Source organism: Alligator mississippiensis, chromosome 13 (genome assembly GCF_030867095.1).
Source record: "Alligator mississippiensis isolate rAllMis1 chromosome 13, rAllMis1, whole genome shotgun sequence".
Lineage (NCBI taxonomy): Eukaryota > Metazoa > Chordata > Crocodylia > Alligatoridae > Alligator > Alligator mississippiensis.
The window spans coordinates 49,415,948-49,437,027 of record NC_081836.1 but is presented as its reverse complement, the minus strand read 5'-3'; the positions used below and the strand labels follow the sequence as shown (position 1 = coordinate 49,437,027).

At 43.6% G+C, this 21,080-nt stretch overlaps 1 protein-coding gene across 1 annotated transcript in view; it reads right to left on the bottom strand.

Annotated features, from left to right (window-relative positions):
- Positions 1-20,273, bottom strand: part of DNAAF5 (dynein axonemal assembly factor 5) — a 43,367-nt gene extending 23,094 nt beyond the window's left edge. Inside the window, exons 1-5 of the mRNA XM_059716917.1 lie at positions 19,722-20,273; positions 17,342-17,526; positions 17,110-17,234; positions 16,138-16,253; positions 4,192-4,424 (exon numbers count right to left, since the gene is read on the bottom strand). Of these exons, the coding sequence (XP_059572900.1) occupies positions 4,192-4,424; positions 16,138-16,253; positions 17,110-17,234; positions 17,342-17,526; positions 19,722-20,253 (1,191 nt within the window). The 5' untranslated portion in view covers positions 20,254-20,273. The remainder of the gene's footprint in view (positions 1-4,191; positions 4,425-16,137; positions 16,254-17,109; positions 17,235-17,341; positions 17,527-19,721) is intronic.
- Positions 20,274-21,080: the final 807 nt, after the last annotated feature.

Sequence of the window (21,080 nt, the reverse complement as noted above, 5' to 3'; positions counted from 1 at the left end):
AAGAAGGAAGGGAAAAAATGTAAACACTATTGAACAAAAAGTTAGGACGACAAATCTCTAAGGAGAGAATGAAGCTTGATAGCCACTCCATATAGCAGGGGGAAAAAGTCATGGGGGAACTGAGAGTTGAGGCCTTTATACAGTTCTAGAGCAATAGATACACTCCCACAATGACCCACTGCTTGGAAAAACCAGTGCTGTTACCACATAGCAGGACAGAAGATACTACAGTGCATTTTCTGTGGAGACCGTGTCATGAAGGAGATATATATTTCTCCAATGTAACTGACTGTGTGTTAAATACAGACAGAAGGTAGAATCAGATGAAATCCAGAGATCTGCTCCTAAAAAGGATTTACGGAAAAATCTGGGAGGAACCAAAAAGAGACAAATATATTAATAAGAGGAAACAAAAGCTAGATGGCTATCCAACATCCTTAACTGTGAAACTATATTCATGGAAGCAAACTCAGGGTAAGAAATCAGACTAGGACACCTGAGCTATTCCTCCTTACTTTTCCATAGGTCAGAGGCTTGGAAGGGACCTCCAAGTTCTTTCTAGTCCAACCCCCTGAACCACTGCAGGAATCACTAGTCTTAAAACATCCCAAACAGTGCCTATCCAGCTTCTTGAAAACTTCCCCTAGGTGGCTTGTTCTACTTCTCTTACAGTCAGGAATCTTTGCCTAAATCAGCTTATCACAGTTTAAACACTCTGCCTTGTGTTCTGCTCCCTGCGAAAACAATGGTTCTCCATCTTCTTCATGTCAACCTTCCATATATTTGAAAACTGCAACCATGTCCCCTCTTTATCTACCTTTCTCCAAAAAGGTACATAGGCGTCAATCCTTCTATCTTCTGCATGCTCAGCAGGTTCCCTACCATTTGAGCTAATTCTTCTGCACATAGGGATTCTTAAGTAACTACAATGGGTCAGGAACCTGAAAAATAACGCCTCCAAACGCTCAGTTTCCCCTAATATGAAAGGCATTGGTACTGTAAAGGCAGAGAGATGAGATTGTGACACTGCTCACTAGCTCAGCAATCTCAGCACGAGGTAGTGTGGCTGCAGACTAGATGTTTGGACTAGAACTGGGGGGGGACTGGAGAGAGACCAGATCTGGAAACTAGGAGGAGGAGCAGGTAGTAAGAACTTGGGGGAGAACCAAGAATAAGAATCAGAGAGGAGGGGGTGCAAAGAAGTCATATCACACATGGAATCCAGAGTCTATGTATAGTGTAAGTGATGGTACCAATCCATACAGAAGCTTGAGTCATAACATCCGCATTCAGTCCAAGTGAAATCCACTGAACCACTTTTCCAGAGTAATAACAACTGGAAATCTTTTTTTTTTTTTAAACAGCTATTATCCACGTACTCCCCCTGACAATATGAAGATGTTAACAGGTACGAGATTTATTTCTTAACGTGATAAAAAGAAATCTGGCCTATGTATCCTCTGATAAATTTGGTTTAATTACCTTGTAAATACAGCCATGACTGTCTGATCATTTATTAGCACTTTTTCTGTTGCCAGCTATCAGTAAAAAACATGTATTTTAAAGGATTGGTTTAAATAAATCTACCTAATATCCTTCTGCAAACACTATGAAAACTTACAGAAACAAAGCATTTTACTAGTAAAACTGATGTTCTAAACAATGATTATGGATATTACGTGGAATAAACATACCTCAATATTATGGTTGGAATATGTAGTGAAATTAACTAGAAAGGGCATGAACCGCACATATTTTTAAATGGAATTTGTTGCCCCAAGGCATTTACATTTTAATCTGCTGCTTATGATTTTTAGGAGGCTGTTAATGCTTCATTCGGTTGGCATATGAGGTTAAAAATACTTGAACAATTACATCATTGGTCTTCACACCAGTCATACTAAAATACGTCTACATAATGTCTACAGATATTTAGTACTGGCCAGAAGAATATTTAAAAACTACTGGGTTTGTTCCCATGGTCTTTACTCAGGAAAAATGTCCACTGAGTTCAGAAAATAGAACAACAAGCAGCATCTCTGTATAGTTCTCTCTGAAACGCATTGTAAAAGGAATGGATTTTAAAGTTCTGTAAACTTGTAGAGATTTTGATTATTATTATTCTTTGGGGAAAGGGAAACTCATGATTCTGAGTTGCCTTAAAAGAAATAAGCAGGGGGAACTTGTCCTCCTGCTTAACACAAAGAATTACAACGTCATAGGGATAACGGGGACCTGGTGGGACTCCACCCATGACTGGACCATGGGTATAGATGGCTATACCCTGTACAGGAGAGATCGAGTAGATAAAAGGGTTGGGGGTGTATCTCTCTATGTTAAGGAAAGCTACACATCCCTGCAAGCTGATACTGGTGACCAGGGTGGATGACTGGAGACCCTCTAGGTTAAAATCTGTGGGGAACACGGCACAGGGGACACAACGGTGGGAGTCTACTACATACCTCCCACCCAAAGTCACGAGCTTGACCAGGAGTTTGCTTGGGAACTGGCTGAGGCCGCATGCTCCAGGACCATGGTTCTCATGGGGGACTTCAACTACCCAGACATCTCGTGGGAGGATTACTCAGCAAAATCCGAGCAGTTGCAAAGCTTCCTGTTGTACTTGGATGACCTCTACCTGACTCAAGAAGTCTACAGGCCAACGAGAGGTAAAGTGCTGCTTGACCTGGTACTGGCCACTGGGGATGACCTAATCAGCGACCTAGTGATCGATGGGAAGCTGGGTGACAGCGACCATGAGCTAATCACCTTCACCATAGCCGTAAAGCTGGCAAATCAGTCAGCAACAGTGAAGTCCTTGACTTCAGGAAAGCCGACTTTGACAAGCTCAGGAGGCTTGTCAGTGAGGCCCTAAGGGACCACGACCCCACGGGGAGGGGAGTTCAGGAAGAGTGGTTGCTCCTCAAGGGAGCGATCCTCAGTGCACACGCTAAGGCTATTCCATCTCGGAGGAAAGGCAGCAAGAGGGCACAGCAGCCCCCTGGCTCTCCAGGGACCTAGCAGACCTTCTGAGGCTAAAAAGAAAGGCCTACAAAGGATGGAGGACGGGATTCACCTCCAAGGAGGAATATTCTGCACTGGTCCGGTCCTGCAGGGAGCAAACCAGGATAACCAAAGCTGCAACTAAACTCCAACTAGCTTCGAGTATCAAGGACAATAAAAAGTCCTTTTTCAGATATGTGGGGAGCCAGAGGAAAAACAAGGGCAACACTGAACCCCTGCTAAACCAGATGGGGCAACTGACAACTGACGCCCAGGAAAAAGCCACCCTATTAAATGGGTACTTTGCATCAGTCTTTCATCAGTCCTAAGACGCCCATGCCCACTACGCGACAGGGAGGTCGAGGTGAGGGAGATCCCCTGCCCTCCATCAATGCTGACCTCGTGAAGGAACACCTTGAGAGGCTGGATACCTCCAAGTCAGCTGGCCCTGACAATCTACACCCCAGGGTACTCAAGGAGCTAGTAAGCATCATAGCCCAGCCCCTGGCATGGATCTCTGAGAACTCCTGGTGCTCTGGTGTAGTGCTTGAAGACTGGAAGAAAGCTGATGTGGTGCCTATCTGAAAGCTATGGGGCTCTTTAGCCTGGAAAAGCGCAGGCTCATGGGTGATCTGATGGCCACCTATAAGTTTATCAGGGGTGACTACCAGTTTCTGGGGGAACGTTTGTTCACCAGAGCACCCCAAGGAATGACGAGGTCGAACAGTTATAAACTACTGTAAGACCGTGTCAGCCTGGACCTAAGGAAGAATTTCTTTACTGTTCGAGCCCCCAAGGTCTGGAATAGCCTGCCTGCCACTGGAGGTGGTTCAAGCACCTACGTTGAACACCTTCAAGAGAAATTTGGATGCTTATCTTGCAGGGATCCTATGACCCCAGCTGACTTCCTGCCCCTTGGGCAGGGGGCTGGACTTGATGATCTTCCAAGGTCCCTTCCAGCTCTAATGTCCATGAAATCTATGAAATGAGAAGGAAAAGAAACTGTGGGCTGGGTTTTTCCTTATGTATGATGCAAATTGTTGTTTTATAACTAAGACACAATTCTGAATACCCCCTTGGACTTCGGAGGGAAACGAAGCCAAGGATCCTATCATAAAACATATTCAAGACTATTCAACATGGGATCTCTCTCTAGAGTATTACAGATATTTAAACAGGCAAACTTACATTTCTAACCACATTGCTTTCTTCATCTGAACACACGCGGTACAAGGTTCTAAGTAATAGCTCCATGTGCTGTGTAATGTGATCCTCTGCATGAAGCAATAATATATACAGAAGCTGAGATGATTTTATTCTTGTGCCTTCAACCCAGTCTGTCATATCATGACAGAGTCCAGGAAGAATTTTGGAGAGGTTTCTGGTAACAAGCTCTCGACATCCCAATTCTGGACGAACCACTAGGGAAAAAACAGAAGGAAATTTCAGCATCTGTTCTGCTGCAATGAGAAACTGACTTTAATATACGTTTCACAGAGCTCAACGCAGTTATTTGCAAATTTATTTATGTATGCTTGGAAAACTTCAATTGAGTGTACATGCTTTTACAACACAGGCAGAGAAGTTAAGAAAATAATTACCCAAAATGAGAGCTGTCAAGCTCAAAGTATACAATAATAAAAGCAAATCAAAACAATAACCACTTTCCTGTTGCTGTTATTATAAAAGAGAAGCAGAAATCCCATTTTTAAAATCAAAACAAAACAAAAACAGAAAACAAAGAAGAAAAACAAGACAAGCTAGACTTCTGAATACAAGCTTTGTGGTTTCCTCGCTCAAGCATAATTTGAGACAGTGAGCAGCAATATGGCTTTGAAATAGCATTAGAGACAAGTGCAACCAAAGAGCCAAATGTCTTTCATGTCCACTAAAGGAAAAGACTAAAACTGGATCAAGAAAATTCTAAAAATTGGAAAGACAGGTTAACAGCCAAGAATAACAACTCAAAACACTAGATGTAGAAGCCAGAAAAAAAGGTCCTGGAACAGGAAGCTGACATACTTTTGAAAAATTGACAGCATTGTAAAAAAATACTTGAACACCTTGCAAAACAAGTGAGGACAAGAAATATTTGACTCCTTGTGATCCCAACAGAACTGGGAGATACAAGGAATGTGTCTCATTCATGTTTACAGAGAAAAATATGGAAAAAAACAAAACACCCAAGGAAAGAAAAATGCTGGGTTGGTTTGTGCATTAATGTGCACCAAAATACCAATCTTTCATTCAAACCCTTTTCAGAAGAGGGTGTAAATCATCCCTATTTTACAGGAATGAGGGGGAACCTGACGGCCAAAGAAGCAACTTGTTCAGTGTCAGACGGTAGGTAAGTAAAGGGATTTGGTCCCCCGCACAGCTAACCCAGAACCTTACAGTCTGGACTATGGTGATACATTCAAATGTAAACTTCTTTGGCAGCATGTTTTTTTGCACTTTTTGGAAGAAGCATGACATTATATTATTAAATCTGTATATATTTACATCATGTGAGAAAGGGAAAAGTCATCTGCCACAAATCAAAATGTTTACAACAACACCATTTATGATGTTTCTATACAGGTGTTAAAAACAAAAATTATTTATGCCGAGGTGCCACTGCAGAGAAGGAGCTGGGCAACGTGCCTACTTATTCCTTACCTGCTGATATATTATTCTTTCCTGCAAACTCCCAGAAAGCAAATTCTTTAATTATCTCAGGATATTTTCCCTTATCTGCCTGAATGGCTACAAATAAAAAAGCAGCTTAAACTAAACAACATTCAAAGAATACATTCCTATGAGGTATCTTCCTGAAATGAAAATCTTTAAAACATTAAGACACTCATTACTGTCTCTTTTATCTATGGAAGAGAGCACTCGGGATTATGAAAATTGACAATGAATAGCAAAAGGTCAAACAGAGAAATCAGCTTGAGAAGACAAGTATGGAGTGGCATCCTATTTGACCTGAGGCAGAATATTTGTTAAGAATTCTCACCATTCTTTTTCAACAGTTCCTTAATTTCAGATGTTCAAATGCAGACATGTTATTCCTGTAGCTACCTGCTGTCAAATACTTCCCCCCCTTGCTATAACTGTCTACACCTGTGTCCTAAGGCAATGATTGCTATTGCTCAATGGAAAGCCATTCAATTGTTAGAAAAGCACAGAGTACTAGAGCAGCCTCCACTTTTCCTCTGACCTGCAATATCTGTCATCATGAGATCAAAGCACCAGGGTGCTGAGGTGTCAGGTTCATTAGTTCCCAAGTAGAAAAGGACTGCTAAGCAAAGTGTACAATAGCTCACAACAAAAAAGGAGGAATTTCTGGATGTTGAAATATAGATTTATAATGAATCATTCAATATACTGGAACTTAAAAAAATGATTTGAAGAGGGAATAAAGAGAGGCAAGTGTCAAAAATACATCACCACAATTTTTAAAAAGTAAGGTATAAAGAAAAGAGTGCACAATAGCCATTCACATACAGACAAATACAGAAGATGTGATGTGATGAGACACCTTCATTCTTCACAGTAATTTAAGGACATTGTTATATGCATAAGACCCAGTGGATGATCAACCTTTTCTCTTTTTCATCCTGTACAACTAGTTACTATCAGGTGCAATTTGACAGTAAAAATAAGTATCGGGAAGTTGTATCTTAAATAATTTACTTAGGACCCGAGTACAAAATTACCAGGTCATTTCCTTAGACCATTCAGCAATTATATGTAGATAACTGCACTGAAGACTTAATGGTAGAGCATTAGCAGTCAAGATCCACGAAAAGGCAATTCACCTGGGCACAGTTATGGTCTTGCCCAGCCTTGTGAAGCATGTTACCTCCTATGAATTCATAACAGTGACTGGCTGATGAAGTGGTTCCCTCTCCTACCCATAAAAAATTCCATTAGAAGTAAGCATGACAATATGATGCATATAATTATTAAAAAAATGTAAATGATTTATAAAATACTATACTGGACTGAGGCTCCTTCCTTTAATATATTTTCATTTTCATGGTACAAGGACCAAAACTGCTAAGCACTGGGGTTTCCACTGCAATTTTGCTCATGGGACTATTACTGAGTAGAGAGTTACTTAATTCTCAGTGTTGTGGTTTTCGTGGAAACTGCAAAATCCAGGATTATCCTAAAAAAAATTTAATAAAAATAAAATGCTGGCTCTGCAGTGGGAGCCAACAGTCCTTGCTGCCAGGAGATGGTGTCAGCTGGTGGGGCAGCATGAAAGGAAGCAGACAAGATGGCAGCCACCCTCTTGTCCCTCCTTCCCCCAGGAGCCTCTTCAAATCAGGGGCAGGGCCACTGAATAACGACCATGGAAAGAAAACGTTAGGCTGTAATCAACCCACAAAAGTTGGTTAGTCCCCCAAAGATTTTAGACCCCTAACTATGAGACATATCTCCAAATATACATGTTCGTTTTTTATAGAAGAGGCCACCATCAGCATCTCTTCTGAACATTGTCTAGGTGGGTACACTACAGAAGAGGAAACCAGGGAAGGTGCAAGAGACAGCATTAAGGATCCTCTGAAAGTAGATTAACCAATTTTTCTAGTAAGTGATTGACAGTACCCTTCTCTCTCCTGCTTTTATCAATGGCACATGTGGGTCATTCCCGGTGTTTCTGGTTTTGTGCCTTTCCCCAAAGTGGTGACTTTGAGGACTCCTTGGGTAAACTGTTGTCAGCAAATGGAAGGGATTGGACTTGGTGGCCTTGGGGAATCCTTTCTGGTCCTATGCTTCTAAGATGATCTCAGTATTGAACAGTGATCTGTTCTTAGTACCTGTGTGTGAACACAGATCTTCATTTATCCTCATACCTGCATGGCAAAACATCTTTGTTCTAGCACAGACAGCACTTGGAAAGATACCGAAACTGGTGTAGAACCTCTAAAGTAACATCATAAGAAATGAAATCTTTATCATCTGGGCAAATCTGATTTGATTCAAGAGTCTGGTGTGGTTCCTCTGTGAGGTCTCCAAAAGTACTTCCTAGAATAAAGATATACTGTAGTTGTGTTGGTCTAAGAACATAGGCAGACAAGATTCTTGGGGTAAATCCGACCAACCAAAATAGTTAGAAAAATTATTTGCACACTTTTGGGTACAAACACCCTTCTTCAGGCTGAAGAAGCACCTGCAGTTGTTCTGTGTTCTCCCTGGATGGAATAGAATAGAAGCCAGAGGCCAGTATGTGAGAATGCCAGTCAGTAAAAACACAAATTGATGCAGTCAGTGGGTGGGAAACAAGGGCGGGGGGGAAGGGGAATGCAGATCTGGTGATAAGATATAGCTAGTAAATAGTAGAAAAGTTACCTGGGGCATCAGATGTTTGGCAGGTTATAATGTGCCATAAATGCAATGATTTATGGCACATGATTTTTTAGTCCATGATTTTTTGTATCTTTTAGGTTGATGAAGCGAAGTTTGTAGGCTGGTCTGCGAAAGATGTTTTGTAAATTCCCTTTGATGATTAGAGCTGAGAGACTGGAGAGAGAGTGGTTGTCTTGTGAGAAATGTGCCCCCACAGGTAATTGGGTATTGTCATCTCTGATTCTATGCACACTGAAAATCTTTCTGATATGCAGTTGTAGTTTGGTTTCTCCTACATATTATCCATCAGGGCATTTCTAGAGGTGCAGGTGTAAGATCCAGGAATGTTGATGATTCTGTTGTGGGGTGCAGTTATTTTGTGGGGGTGATGGAAATATGTTGGCAGGTTTTACATTTCTTGTCATGGCATGGCCTGGATCCATTTGGTGCATTTTGGGCCATAGGAAGTTTGCTTCTGGTGATGAGGTTGGCAAGGTTCGGTGCTTGTTTAAAGACTAGGATGCATAGCTCCTGGAAGATCTCTTTAAGAACTGGGTCTTCTTCTAGTATAGGTTGCAATTGTTTGAGGATTTTCCATAAACGTTCCAGGGAGGACTGTCCTAACTAGTAGTGTGCGATTTATGGGGGTTTTCTTTCTGTACTGCAGCAGTTCTTCAGGTACTAGCTGGCTGGCGCTTTCAAAAGTGTGATCTTTCTATCTTTCTCTCTGGACGACTGTCCTTGTTGAGTGAAAGCCCTTTTGAGATTTGTGAGACGATAATCACAGGTGTGCTCCTCGGTGCAAATTTGGTGGTATTGGAGGGTTTGCACTGAGCAGAACACCCGTGATTATCACCTCACTTGTTTTTTTAGAATAGGAACATTTCTTAGGAAATCCACACATTCCTCAAGAGAAAGCTGCTAGGGTATCAAAGGAATGGAGTAGTGTAAAGGGGCCTCCTGCATGGGCACCTTCCTGAGACTAACTAACGAGATGAACCACTATGCTTTTAATGCTTTTGAAGTTAAAAAAAAAAAAATGTAGCCACTTCACTTTTACTTATATTTAAGTTCTCAGGGAAAGGAACCTAATGTTAAAAGGAAGGCAGAGGAGAAAAAAATACAGAACTCTAGGAACTCATTTCAGCCATAGAAGATGTTCCAGTGAAAACATTTTCTAGGTAATGTACAGCAATTTCCAAGAGTCAAAGCCCATGCAAAATGCAACTGTTGTTAAAAGAAAACACGCAAGAGAAGACCTGCATACAGACTCTTCAAAAAAAGAGACAAGAGGTACCAGCATGTCTTCTTTTTCCCCATTAGAGAGGATGTGCTGTCATGACTATGGTTTCCTTTCTGACTTCTGAGTATATGGAAGGAGGGTAGCAGAATAGTTGTAATGGAGGATAATGGGGTGCTGATGATGACATATGGTGTTGCAATGCACAATGTAGCCTCAGAATGGAAACTCAAGGACAAGACTGACAGAGAAAGCATTTGTTTTTACTACAAAAGAGAAGCAACCTTTCAGAACTACATACAACATCTTTCATGCTTGTGGTAGGTCCCTTTTTCAGATTTGTAAGGAAAGGTGATCTTCAACAGAGACTTCTTAGATCATTTAAGCTCTGCATCTCAGCTCCCCCTTTGTAGAATGGGAACAACAGTACAGCTTTTCAACCAGTCTTTGTCCATCTTCTCTCTTAACATTATAATCTTTTTGAGAAAGAAGCTTTATAAATGCAAAGTGAGGAAGTTCCTAACACAATGGGGCTCAGAGCTCAGTTAGGGCCCCAGCCACTACTGTAATGCAAATGAACGAATAAATTATAAAGGCTATGATACCAGAGTAATGTACTACCAGGTTGAAAAGTTAGTGTAGCAGGTGGGAAGCAGTTCGTGTTGTTCTCCAGTTCTGTTTTTAAGATTAGTGAATATACAGCTGACTCCCGCTTCCCATCCTTCTGTTCCCTTTGAATACAGATAAACTATAGCACTACTTTACAATTCCCAGGGCTGCTTTAAAGTGGTCTTTTATGTTCGGAATACCAGCCACAGCATTCTTGAAGACAGCTAAATATCTCCCCTGATCTTCATTGCAGAGAGCATTTATTTAAACCCCTCCCCCCCCCCCCCAAAAAAAAAAACCCAAACAAAACCAAAACATAAAACAATTATCACTGTCTTGGCAAAGACAAACAATGAAGGATAGGCAATTATATAAAATTCATGAGGTTGAACATCTATTAATAAGATTAACTCATGACAAATGGCTCTTCCATCCCATGGAAGCAAAAGCATTCTTTACCAGTTACATGCCCCTAAGCAAATATTAGAACTTATATCACAGGAGGGGGAAAAAATAAGAAGAATAACAGATCAACTTAGCTGTCTTCAAAGCTAAACAGTTCTGTCAAATCAGTCACCATTATGAAGTGCTTCCCCTCTCATTCGAGCATTACCAAGTAAAACAATTTTAACAAAAATATCATTTCAAAGGAGAAAGGACTCCGGAACCCACTGTCACAGAAAGGATTTTGCTGCTGGGGATTCTGTGATGTGATTGTCAGGTGGGGACCAGTCAAGCATGAACTTGTTCTTTCCCACCACAAGAGCTTTTTGTTCAGTTAAATATAAGGATAGAAATAAAGAAGTGACCTATTTTAATCCTCTGTCTTGCCAACACCCATATGCATGTTTTTAAATATTCACTTTATGAACCTAAGACAGGAACCAAGCTTTAAGAGCCCTCTGTAAACAATGCAGTGTTATAGCGCTCTGCTACACTATACTATATCAACTCTGAGTGCTTCCCTTTACTCCACATACTGCGACAGACTCTACCCAGAGTATATACTTGGAAGTTTTATATAATTTTAAAAGCAAAGCCCTTCTTCCATGAAATGTCTGAAAGTCATCTAAGCTGAGTCTCGAGCTTACTGTTCAGGAAAGATCCAAAGAGCATGCCTATACCACCCCAGTACAGTGCTAGGAAGCACTTTTAGGAAGCACTGTACTGAGACAGAACAACTTTGCTTCGTGGGCATCACTACTAGGAAGTAGTGCAGCACAGTGTGGGGCAATGAACTCTGCTCTTCTAAAGAGCTTACTGGTATGCTTGCACCAGCCTGGGAGGTAGCATGTGACCCAGCACATTTCAGTGTCTCCCTAGCTCCCCTTCTGCTGCTTACTATACAGCCTCTGCCTAATGTGGAGCTCACTGCCGAGTGGTGAGATTGAAGAATACATGAAATAATGATTTAGCAATGTAGAGTTTTTTATTCACTTTTCTCTACAATGCACTTGGCATTAGTGGAAAAAAATGGTTTAAGTAATTGGATACAAACCAACACATGAAAGTGATGGGCTTATAGCAATAAATTCCACACCATCTTCTTCATTTATTTTGGGCCAAATTACAATAGCTTCCCCAGCACTACATGTACATATGTAAAGTCCCAGAAAAGTCAACAGGACTACCTTCAGAATGAGATGAGTAAGGGTATCAACATCTAGTCCTACTATATTCCTCATCACCTACATTTATTTGTAGTAACAGAGCAGGCTTTGACCCAGCCTGATGAATATGACTTCCAAGGTTACAGGAAAGTCTGCCACCCAAAGAATCCGAATTTTATCTCAGAGATGCAAGAATGTGGAGGCACATCTAATCATACAGGAATATGGGTCTGGAAGAGACATCCTGGGTCACAAAGTCCAGTCTCCTGATGTTGCAAGCAATCAACTCATGTAATCCTATAGAACGCTGAGATGTACTGATGTTCTCTACAGACCACGTGGGGTTAGAAAGCCTGTAGCCTGCTACCAATTCTGTGGACAGACTTTACTCTTCAAATTTACAATCCAGTAATTCACAGATACTAAAGTTACTGAAGCAAAAACTAAATGTCTGAAGTAAAATGTGACTTTTGTATTTATAGCCAAAATTATTTTAGAAGGAGAGACTTACTGGTCTGACCTATTGGTCAACAAATGATTGTTTTTAAAAGCGTATGTCCTTTTTTTTTTTCTTCTACCCAACAATGAAGGCTCAATAATATTCCGTGATGGCTCAACAAAGTATACTTTTGACGGCATACAACAAGGCCCACTTGTTAACTCTATTGGTCTGGCCTATGCTTCCAGAAATGAAGTACAGATATTCTACCAAACTATTTATGCGTATTCTAATTTCTGTCTCCTTCTGGGTGATTTTTGACTGAGACTCCACTGATATCACTTATATCAAAGCTACTACAATACCACTTGGCTCCAGACCAGATAATCAAGACCTCCCCCACAGGCTGATACTATGGGCAATTAGCTGTGTGGCAGTCTTGATTTTACCTTCCTTTTTTTTTTTTTTTTTAAGTTGTCCCTTCTAAAACTGGATACCTCACTAGAATTGGAGCAGCAGCACATAAAAATCTGGTGAACTGTAACAAGTGAATGGATTTTATATTTACTAATTTTAAATGCAATAAATTATTACGTTAGTAGAAGGAAATAATAATGGGAAGTGAAACTGGTTTTTGGAATTACATTGTTATTTTAGAAACTAATGGAACTCTCTCAATTTATGGATTAATTTTAGCCAGCAGTCCCAGCCATTGTACAGTCTGGCTCTTGCATATGCCAAGAGTGAGCTTAGCCTTATGTTATGACCATAGTCCCACATTTTCTGAAAGTATAAGTAATTCTCAACCACAATTTGCAAGTGTGTGTGGCTCCATACAAGTTTGGGCATTGTTTGTTTTAAATTTGATAATAAAATGGACTTTTATATTCTCATTTCCATTTCTACATCCTGCCTCTGTGTTTTGAGATTGTATGAATGCTTTCACCACAGGGACCAAACAGAAAGTACAAGCAGAATAAAATAACTAAAGTATTTTCAACAACTAAGACTCCTTCTGCTCCAAAATCCACCGCAGGGAACGGAGAGGTCTTAACTTCTCATTAAAGTAAATATAGGGAATAGGAAAAAAAGATTCTAGGATTAAGACACTGATGAAGGTAGCCAATTACAGCTGAACAGCAGCAAAGGAGGGCAAGAAGCCAGGAGATAACATAATGGGGCAGAAATGCAGACAAGGAACAGGAATTCTACAGGTTGCATTGGCGCTTCTCTGCATTCTTTTTTAAAGAATTTAATGCAAATGAATAAATAAATAATAAGGGTATGTTACCAGGGGGAGAGAAGGACAGTTTCTCCATGAGCAAGACCCACCCATTCTTTTTTCCTAGAAGCTAATTTAAATAACATTCAGTTAAAATGAACAGTCTTTCCTGGAGACTCCGAAGACTAGAAATGCTCAAATGCAGCAAGTTGGGTGTTTTGTGAATTTTTTCCTCTCTTCTTGTATACTTTTTCAGTTCTTTACCCTGGGTGAATTAGCTACAAGCTGGAGGGCAAGCCTAGATGCATCTCTGATTATTAGGTCAACTTTAATTGAAATATATTACAGGCAGTCCTCGGACTTAATGATGCAACTGGTTCCTGAAAAACCACATCTTAAGTCGAAACGTCATAACTCGAAACCAATTTTACCATAGGAACAGTGTTAAAATTGGGAGATTGGTTCCTTTACAACGGTCGGTACTGTGTGCAGATAGTAAGTGGTAGAAGGGGAAGAGAAGGTGTCGGGGGGCAGATCAATACACCCCCCCCCCCGCGAGGGAGAGACTGGGGCAGGGCTGGGATTGGGGCTGGCTGGGCAGGCACAGGGAGGGGGAGGTGGCAGCTTCCACCATTGTGCTGCTCGCCTGGCGGCTCAACCAGCAGTTCCCACCACTGGTCCGGGAGGGCATGGGGGGGGGCGTGTGCCTCTGGATCTGCGCAGGGTGGGGTGAGTGGGGTCAGGGCTGCAACGGGTTGTGCTCCAGGCAGGCAGCAAGGGCTACAGAGAATTTTCAGGTGGCTGCAGCCTCCCGATAGCCCCCGCCCTGCCCCCATCTGGGGACACATGCCCCCTCAATACCCTTGAATCTGCAGCTTGTCTGGGGGCATGGGGAGGGTGGGGGGTGGCTTCTGCCATTGCGCGCTGCATGTCCAGAGGCAGTGCAGCAGCTCTGCCCCATGCCCATCCTGTCCCGGCTAGGCGAGCAGCAGGAGGGCATGGGAAGGGGGAAGGGCAGTGTGCCTCCAGATCAGAGCGGGGTGGGCGGCAGAGTGGGGGTTATGGGGGAGCTGCAGCCACCCGAAAATTTGCTGTAGCCCCCGCAGCCCACCCGGAGAGCAGTCCCAGAGCTGCATGCCTCAGCCCGCGCAGATCCGGGGGCACGTGCCACCCCATGCCCACCCAGACCAATGGCAGGAACAGCGGTGGGAACAGCCGGTTGAGCTGTCAGACAAGCAGTGCACAGCATCAGGAGCCACTGCCACACCACCCGGTCCCAGCTGGGCAGTGCTTGCCCCAGCCCTGGTCCCAGCTCCAGTCCCAGCCCCTTCCTCACCAAAGCAGGCATTGATCTGCCCCCCCCCCCCCCTTCTGCCACTTACCAGCTGCATGCTGTATCGACCGTGGTAAAAATGAAACCCATGTTGGAATTTCAAAATGGGGTGTCAATGTATAAGTGTCATAAGCGACGTTTGTCACAACTCGAAAAGTCTTAAGTCGAGGGCTGCCTGTACACCAATTCCCAAATTGGAAAACTACTTCCCCTTGACCTCAAATCTGGCCCACGTAATAAAATTAAAGAAAGTATATTAAATAAATTAAACAGACAGAGATTTTGATCCAGGGATTCATTTTAGTATTGTAGCTTAGGACAGTGGTGCTCAAATCTTTGACCCTGCAGGTTGGCTGAATGGAAGTGGCATCCACACCCAGCCCCACATGTCTGACCTAGCATGCAGGACCACACTATTTGGCCCACAAGGATCCCCACAGGTATACAGAACTCGACAGCATGGAAGCAGAAATTAAAGCTGTCGCTGCTCCCCGGCCAACAAATTTTCGGCACCAAGAAGAGCTCTGCAGGCTGGATGGTACAGCTTCGTGGGCCAGAGATTGAGCACCCCTGGCCTAGGACAGCAGGAGAGAAATTGAATCAATGCTGGAAGAGGTCAATGTCCTGAGTAACTTGGAAAGCTGAATACTGTATCCAATTGCTATCTGTTCTCATACCTTCTCTGGAGTTATTAGTTCAATTTTTAGTAGATACACTGGCTACTAAACAGAAATCTGGCTACATAGATATGCATTACAATGGTAGGAACACTTAATGTACTGTTACAGTAAAAGAAAGAGTTCAGTAAAATAAAGAATAGAAACAAATCAGATCTATTCACAATCAGATGAGAACTGTATCACTACACAAAGGAGTAAGCATTTCAGGTTCTTTATTAAAATCTGCATAAACTAGGAATACTAGCCAAATGCACATAACATTTTTTGTTTTCATTTTAATTCAGGTGGATATATTACACTTTGATAACAATAACAGGGAAAAAGAAGAGAGATTCCATAGTAAGCTTGTGAAACCTTCCTGTACAGTCTCTAGATCTTCAGGTCACACAATGCATAGTGTATAGATAAATTTAAATGGGATTGTCAAAAGCATTCATTTTGGTTAATAAAGGTCCAACACTGAACGCTTCTGAAAATCCTACCTGGAACAAACAAATACATATTGATTGGTCCTGAGACCTCACACACAAACAACTGTCTGCCTTCAAGTGTTTATTTTTCACTTCTTTCTCTACCACTACCTTTTACATACACACATATCATTATAAAGAAAATCCTGAGCCAGGTGTTTCATTTTCTCTATGCTTCCTACAATACTCACCTCCTTCAGGATAATGAGATGGTGCAACACTGAAGTCAAGTTTATCCTTAAGGTCGTCTTCATTTTCTTTCTCCCACTGTGAGCCTACCCTTTTCCAGTAACTCAGAGCCAATTTCCTACAGTGTAAAATCAGAGTGGTTTAGCCACTATGTCTAAAATACACCCACAATGAAGGAATTTAAAAAATGGGCTGCTGGAGAGGAAAACACCTGCCTCTAACTAATCACATGAAAAGTATCTTTGAATAGCCATTGATAATTACACTTATACGAACTAGAGAGCAAGAAACATTTATTTTAATTTAATTAACATTAAATTCTATAAAATATCATAACAAGCCAGGGGAAAAATATTTTGACAAAAATAATGCATCTTGTATTCTAATCTTTTAATAACAGCATATAGTTGAATGCAACATTCAACTTTTTCTTTAGTTACATAAAAGCTATGTGTAAAGATAAGTTGGTTACTAAATAAAAGATGAGCATTTTTTCCTGAACACCTACAAGTTACTTGAAAGAGCAGAGCTACTTTCATATAGCACAGGGGTGGGAAATTATTTTGGCTGGTGAGCCACTTAATGGAGTTTTGGTGAGCTGTCCAGGGCTGCAACAAAATCTTTCAGAAGATATTGGGGTGGCTGTGTGGTGGCTGGCATGAGCCCCCATGGTCACTGTTGTTTCCCCACCCTACCTGCTGCCCAAAGCAGTGCAGCAGGGGCAGAAGGAGGAGCTACTGGAGGCAGGGAGAGCCAAACGGTACCCTGGCAGCTGCCCTGGGATCAGCCCTGCCAGGAAGCTGTGCACACTGGCTAGGACTGGGGCCGGGGCCGGGGCCAGAGCTGGGGCTGGGTCAGCAGGCACAAGCAGGGCTTGGCTCCATGTGGAACACGACAGGGGCAATCGGGGGCCACATTTCGCCCTCCATGGATATAAAATATGCATGGAAAAACGCATGTTATGTTCCACTGACCTGTTCTCAGGCATCTCATCAGTAAAGCTGCCGAGTAACACAGGAATCAGCTTGTGAAAGTAAGAATATCTATCTCGCAAGTGCAATAGCCATTCTCCAATGACAGTGGTAACTTCATGCCGAACCTAAAAGGGTAACACAACACACTGCTTGTGTTGTCACAGCTTTGTGACACGTAGGGAAGAATTACAAAAACAAATGGGAAAATCTGCCTAAGAGGAAAGAACATTACCTGTGGGATTTCATCAAAGAGTCTTTGGGTTAGGTGAGAGAGCACGTCATCCACAGACTTCCCATTGCCAAACTGTATCACTGCTCCTGTGGCCTGAATTACGGCCACACGAACTCTGAAGTGCTGGTGTGAAATGGTTTGCATTAAGGGTTTTATCAGCGACTCTGACTGCATGTGAAAGTGTTCTGTGGAGAGAAGAAAGAGAGGAAGCTCCATTGACCTTTGCTCATGTGCACAGACTTGCATATTTTCCCCCTTACTGTGTAGCTACTGTATTTATCCCACTATGTCTATGCAGCATATGGCTTTCATCGGGACCATGAATTCAGACGGAAGGGCAGCATGTCAGCTACCCTCCTCTCGGGCCTATTAGCCCCCTTAGGACCTCCATAATCCTCCAAACTAGGCATCTTCTTCCACGGGCAGATCTAGGACTGGAAAAGGATTATGGATCATCCCATATGCACCCCCACACCCAACATTTTTCTCCAGTTAAAAAGAAACTAGATGCTGTACTAACAAGTGAGAGGCCTAGAGCTATATTATTCAGTTTAAGATCAAAAGGGGAAAAAAACAAAACAAAAAATCTCTTTATTGGAATGTGCCTTTGTTTGCTATCTCCTATTAGGTATATAAACACAACACACTAGGCAAAAATAATCAAAAGATGTTGTCTCACTAGCCCCGTAGTAGTTAGAATTAAATGGACATCCTGCTGATTCATAAAACTAAATCTCCTCTTCCTGAGCATCTTGATAGTGCTTCACTGAGAGTCAATAGTCCAGAGGAGAGCCACGCGCATGATCAGAGAGCAAGAAAACAGGCTTTATTAAGAAAGAGGCTGCAAGCTATGGGACTTTTCAGCCTGGAGAAGAGCAGGCTCAGGGGTTACTTGGTAGCAGCCTATAAATACATAAGATCTGTGTATCAGGATCTGGGAGAATACCTGTCCACCAGAGCACCCCAAGTGATGACAAAGTCCAACGGTCACAAACTCCTGCAAGACCATTTTAGGCTGGACATAAGGAAAAACTCTTTTATTGTATGACATCACAAGGCATGGAACAGACTCCTCCCAGAGGTGGTGCAAGCACCTACTCTGGACACTTAAGAAACATTTGGATGCTTATCTTGCTGAGATCCTTTGACCTTAGCTGACTTCCTGCCTTTTGGGCAGGGCTCAATGACCTTAGGAGGTCCCTTCTAGCCCTGTCTATGAAATCTATCAGCTGAGGTAGCATTTCCACACCCGAGTCAATGTTTTTGTCTAAGGTTAAAAAAAAGCCTGTGAGAGCAGCTCACAGACAGCACCACTGCAGAAAAAAACTAGCTTGATTAGGGGAAGCATTAAAGTCCATTAAAAAAAAAAAAAGAGAGAGAGGAGATGGTTAACACCTAAGAAATGAAGAGTTTAGAAGGAATCAATTATATCAGTAGTGCCCAACCCTTTTGCTTAGTGGGCCAGATGGACAATACCAGGTCTGGCTGGTGGGTCCAATCCAGTATGTGGGGCCAGCAGATGAGACCCCAATTGGTGGCAGAGGGAAGAGCGTGTGCAGCCCGAACCCAATCCATCCACCCAAAGAGGATGGAGAGCTGCCTGATCCCAAACCAAATATACAGGCAAGGTGGGTTGGGGCAGAGCAGCCCCAATGTGGACACATGGGTGGTGGAGGCAGAGTGGATCGAATCCAGATGTGCCGGGGGGGGGTAGATGCAACAGCCCCTATCCAGACACAGGGTGGGGGACCAGGGAGCAGCCCAGGCTTATCCGGACATGTGGGGGGAGAGGCACAAGGCAGGCCGATTCTTCCAACCCGTGGGTGTTCCCACATGCCAGAGGTCATAGTTTGGAGGCAAAGCACCCACAAGCAGGGCGGCCATCACATAGTCCAATTTTCTGCTACTCCGCCCTCTGTCGATACGAACCCGACGCCTTTACGTCCTCTGTTTTTCTCTTCAAAGCATCTCGACGCTCGGGCGGTCACCACAGAGGACAGTCCTCCGTCTTCTATGGATACGAAACCCGATGCCTTTACATCTGCTTTTTTTCTCTTGAAGAGAGAGGAGGCCCACTGCTAGGGACGTAGCGCTACCACTTTGACATTTCCATCACATCCAGCCTAAAACGGTCTCGCGACCGTGGGACCTTCTTTAAGAGAAAAAAAAAAACAGGACGCAAAGGCATCCGGTTTTGTATCGACAGAGGACAACTGCCCCGCAGCCCTCAACGATGACGAGCGGATGTCAAGCGACGCGCTGAAAGGCACTCGCCCCCGCATGAAGCAGGATCTGGAGGGGACTCCTCCGCGCCCCATGCAGCCCTGCCCCGTGCCTCCTTCCCTTCCTCCCTGCTCGCTCCCCCCCAGCTCAGCCGCACCTGGCAGGGCGCGGGCGCAGGCGGCGGCGCAGCGGCAGGCCTCGCGCTTCACCTCGGGGTAGGGGTCGAGCAGGGCGGCCTGCAGCACGCGCACCAGGTCGGGCAGGTACGGGGCCAGGCCGGCGCCGCGGCTGCGCTCCAGCAGCAGCCCCACGAGCTGCACCAGCGCCAGGCGCAGCTCCTCGCACGGCTCCCGGCCCTGCCCGCCCGCCGGGCACAGGCGCTGCGCCACGGCCGGCAGCAGCTCGGGCAGCGCCGCCGCGGCGTCCGCGCCCTGGCTCAGGCCCTGCTGGGCGAGCTGCAGCGCCAGCTCCCGGCAGCGCTCCGCCGGGTCCGCGGCCACGACCCGCGCCAGCGGCCGCAGCAGCTGCCCCGCGAACACCTCCGGCAGCACCGGCCGCTCCTGCAGCTCGGCCGCGATGGCCTTCAGCGCCCGCAGCCGCGTCTCCCTGCCCGGCTCCTGCAGGCGGCTCAGGTGCCGGCCCAGCGCCGCAGACACCTCGGCGGCCCCGCGCGGCTCGCCCTCCGCCATGCTGCCGTCGCGAAGAAGGCCCGTTGCTAGGGACGCCGCCGCTTTTTACGGCGGGGCGCGCCTGCTTTACGACAGTGTCAACATACAACCAGCTTTATTGGCAGCGCGGGCACGGACACGGACAGATAGGGCTGCTAATAAAGCTGGTTGATACCACAATGAGTTGGTCTAATAAGTTAGAAAACGCATGGCTTGTAAATATGGAAAAGAAATTGATGTTCAATTAAATAAGAGGGTGGAAATATGGTATATAGAGGTATTTGGTTTTGTTTAGTGGAAGGAAAGATGTGTTTGGAAAAAAAAAATTAATGGAAGATGTAAATGAAATGATGAGAATATGAGTTTGGAAGAAATGTGCTGTGAAGGGAGATACAAAATGATATGCTTTATGCTTATGTAAATTATGTGATGGGGTAGTGATGTTTGTGTTGATTTAATCTGATAATTTGAGAGTGTGTATGTGTATAGATTATTTGATGTTTTATACTTAATAAAAACATTGTGATGCTGTTTGATTGGGGTGCAAATATATGATAGTAAATGGGATGGAACATGTAAAGTGATATGGGATGAGGTATTTATTGCACTGTGAACCCCAGATGGGAGACTTGTGTTCATTGAAGTTTGTTTAATTGTGCATTGGGGTGTGCTTTATGGTGTGTGGGGTTTTTTGCAAGCCCAAGGTGGGCTGTTGATGTGACTTGGAAGGTTTGTAATGAGTTTTATGGTTTTTAAGTTGTTTCCATGTTTAATTTAAAAAAAAAAATCACAATTGTGTTTGATCGGGATGCAAATATGTCATGGTAAATGGGGTCGAAGTTGTAGAG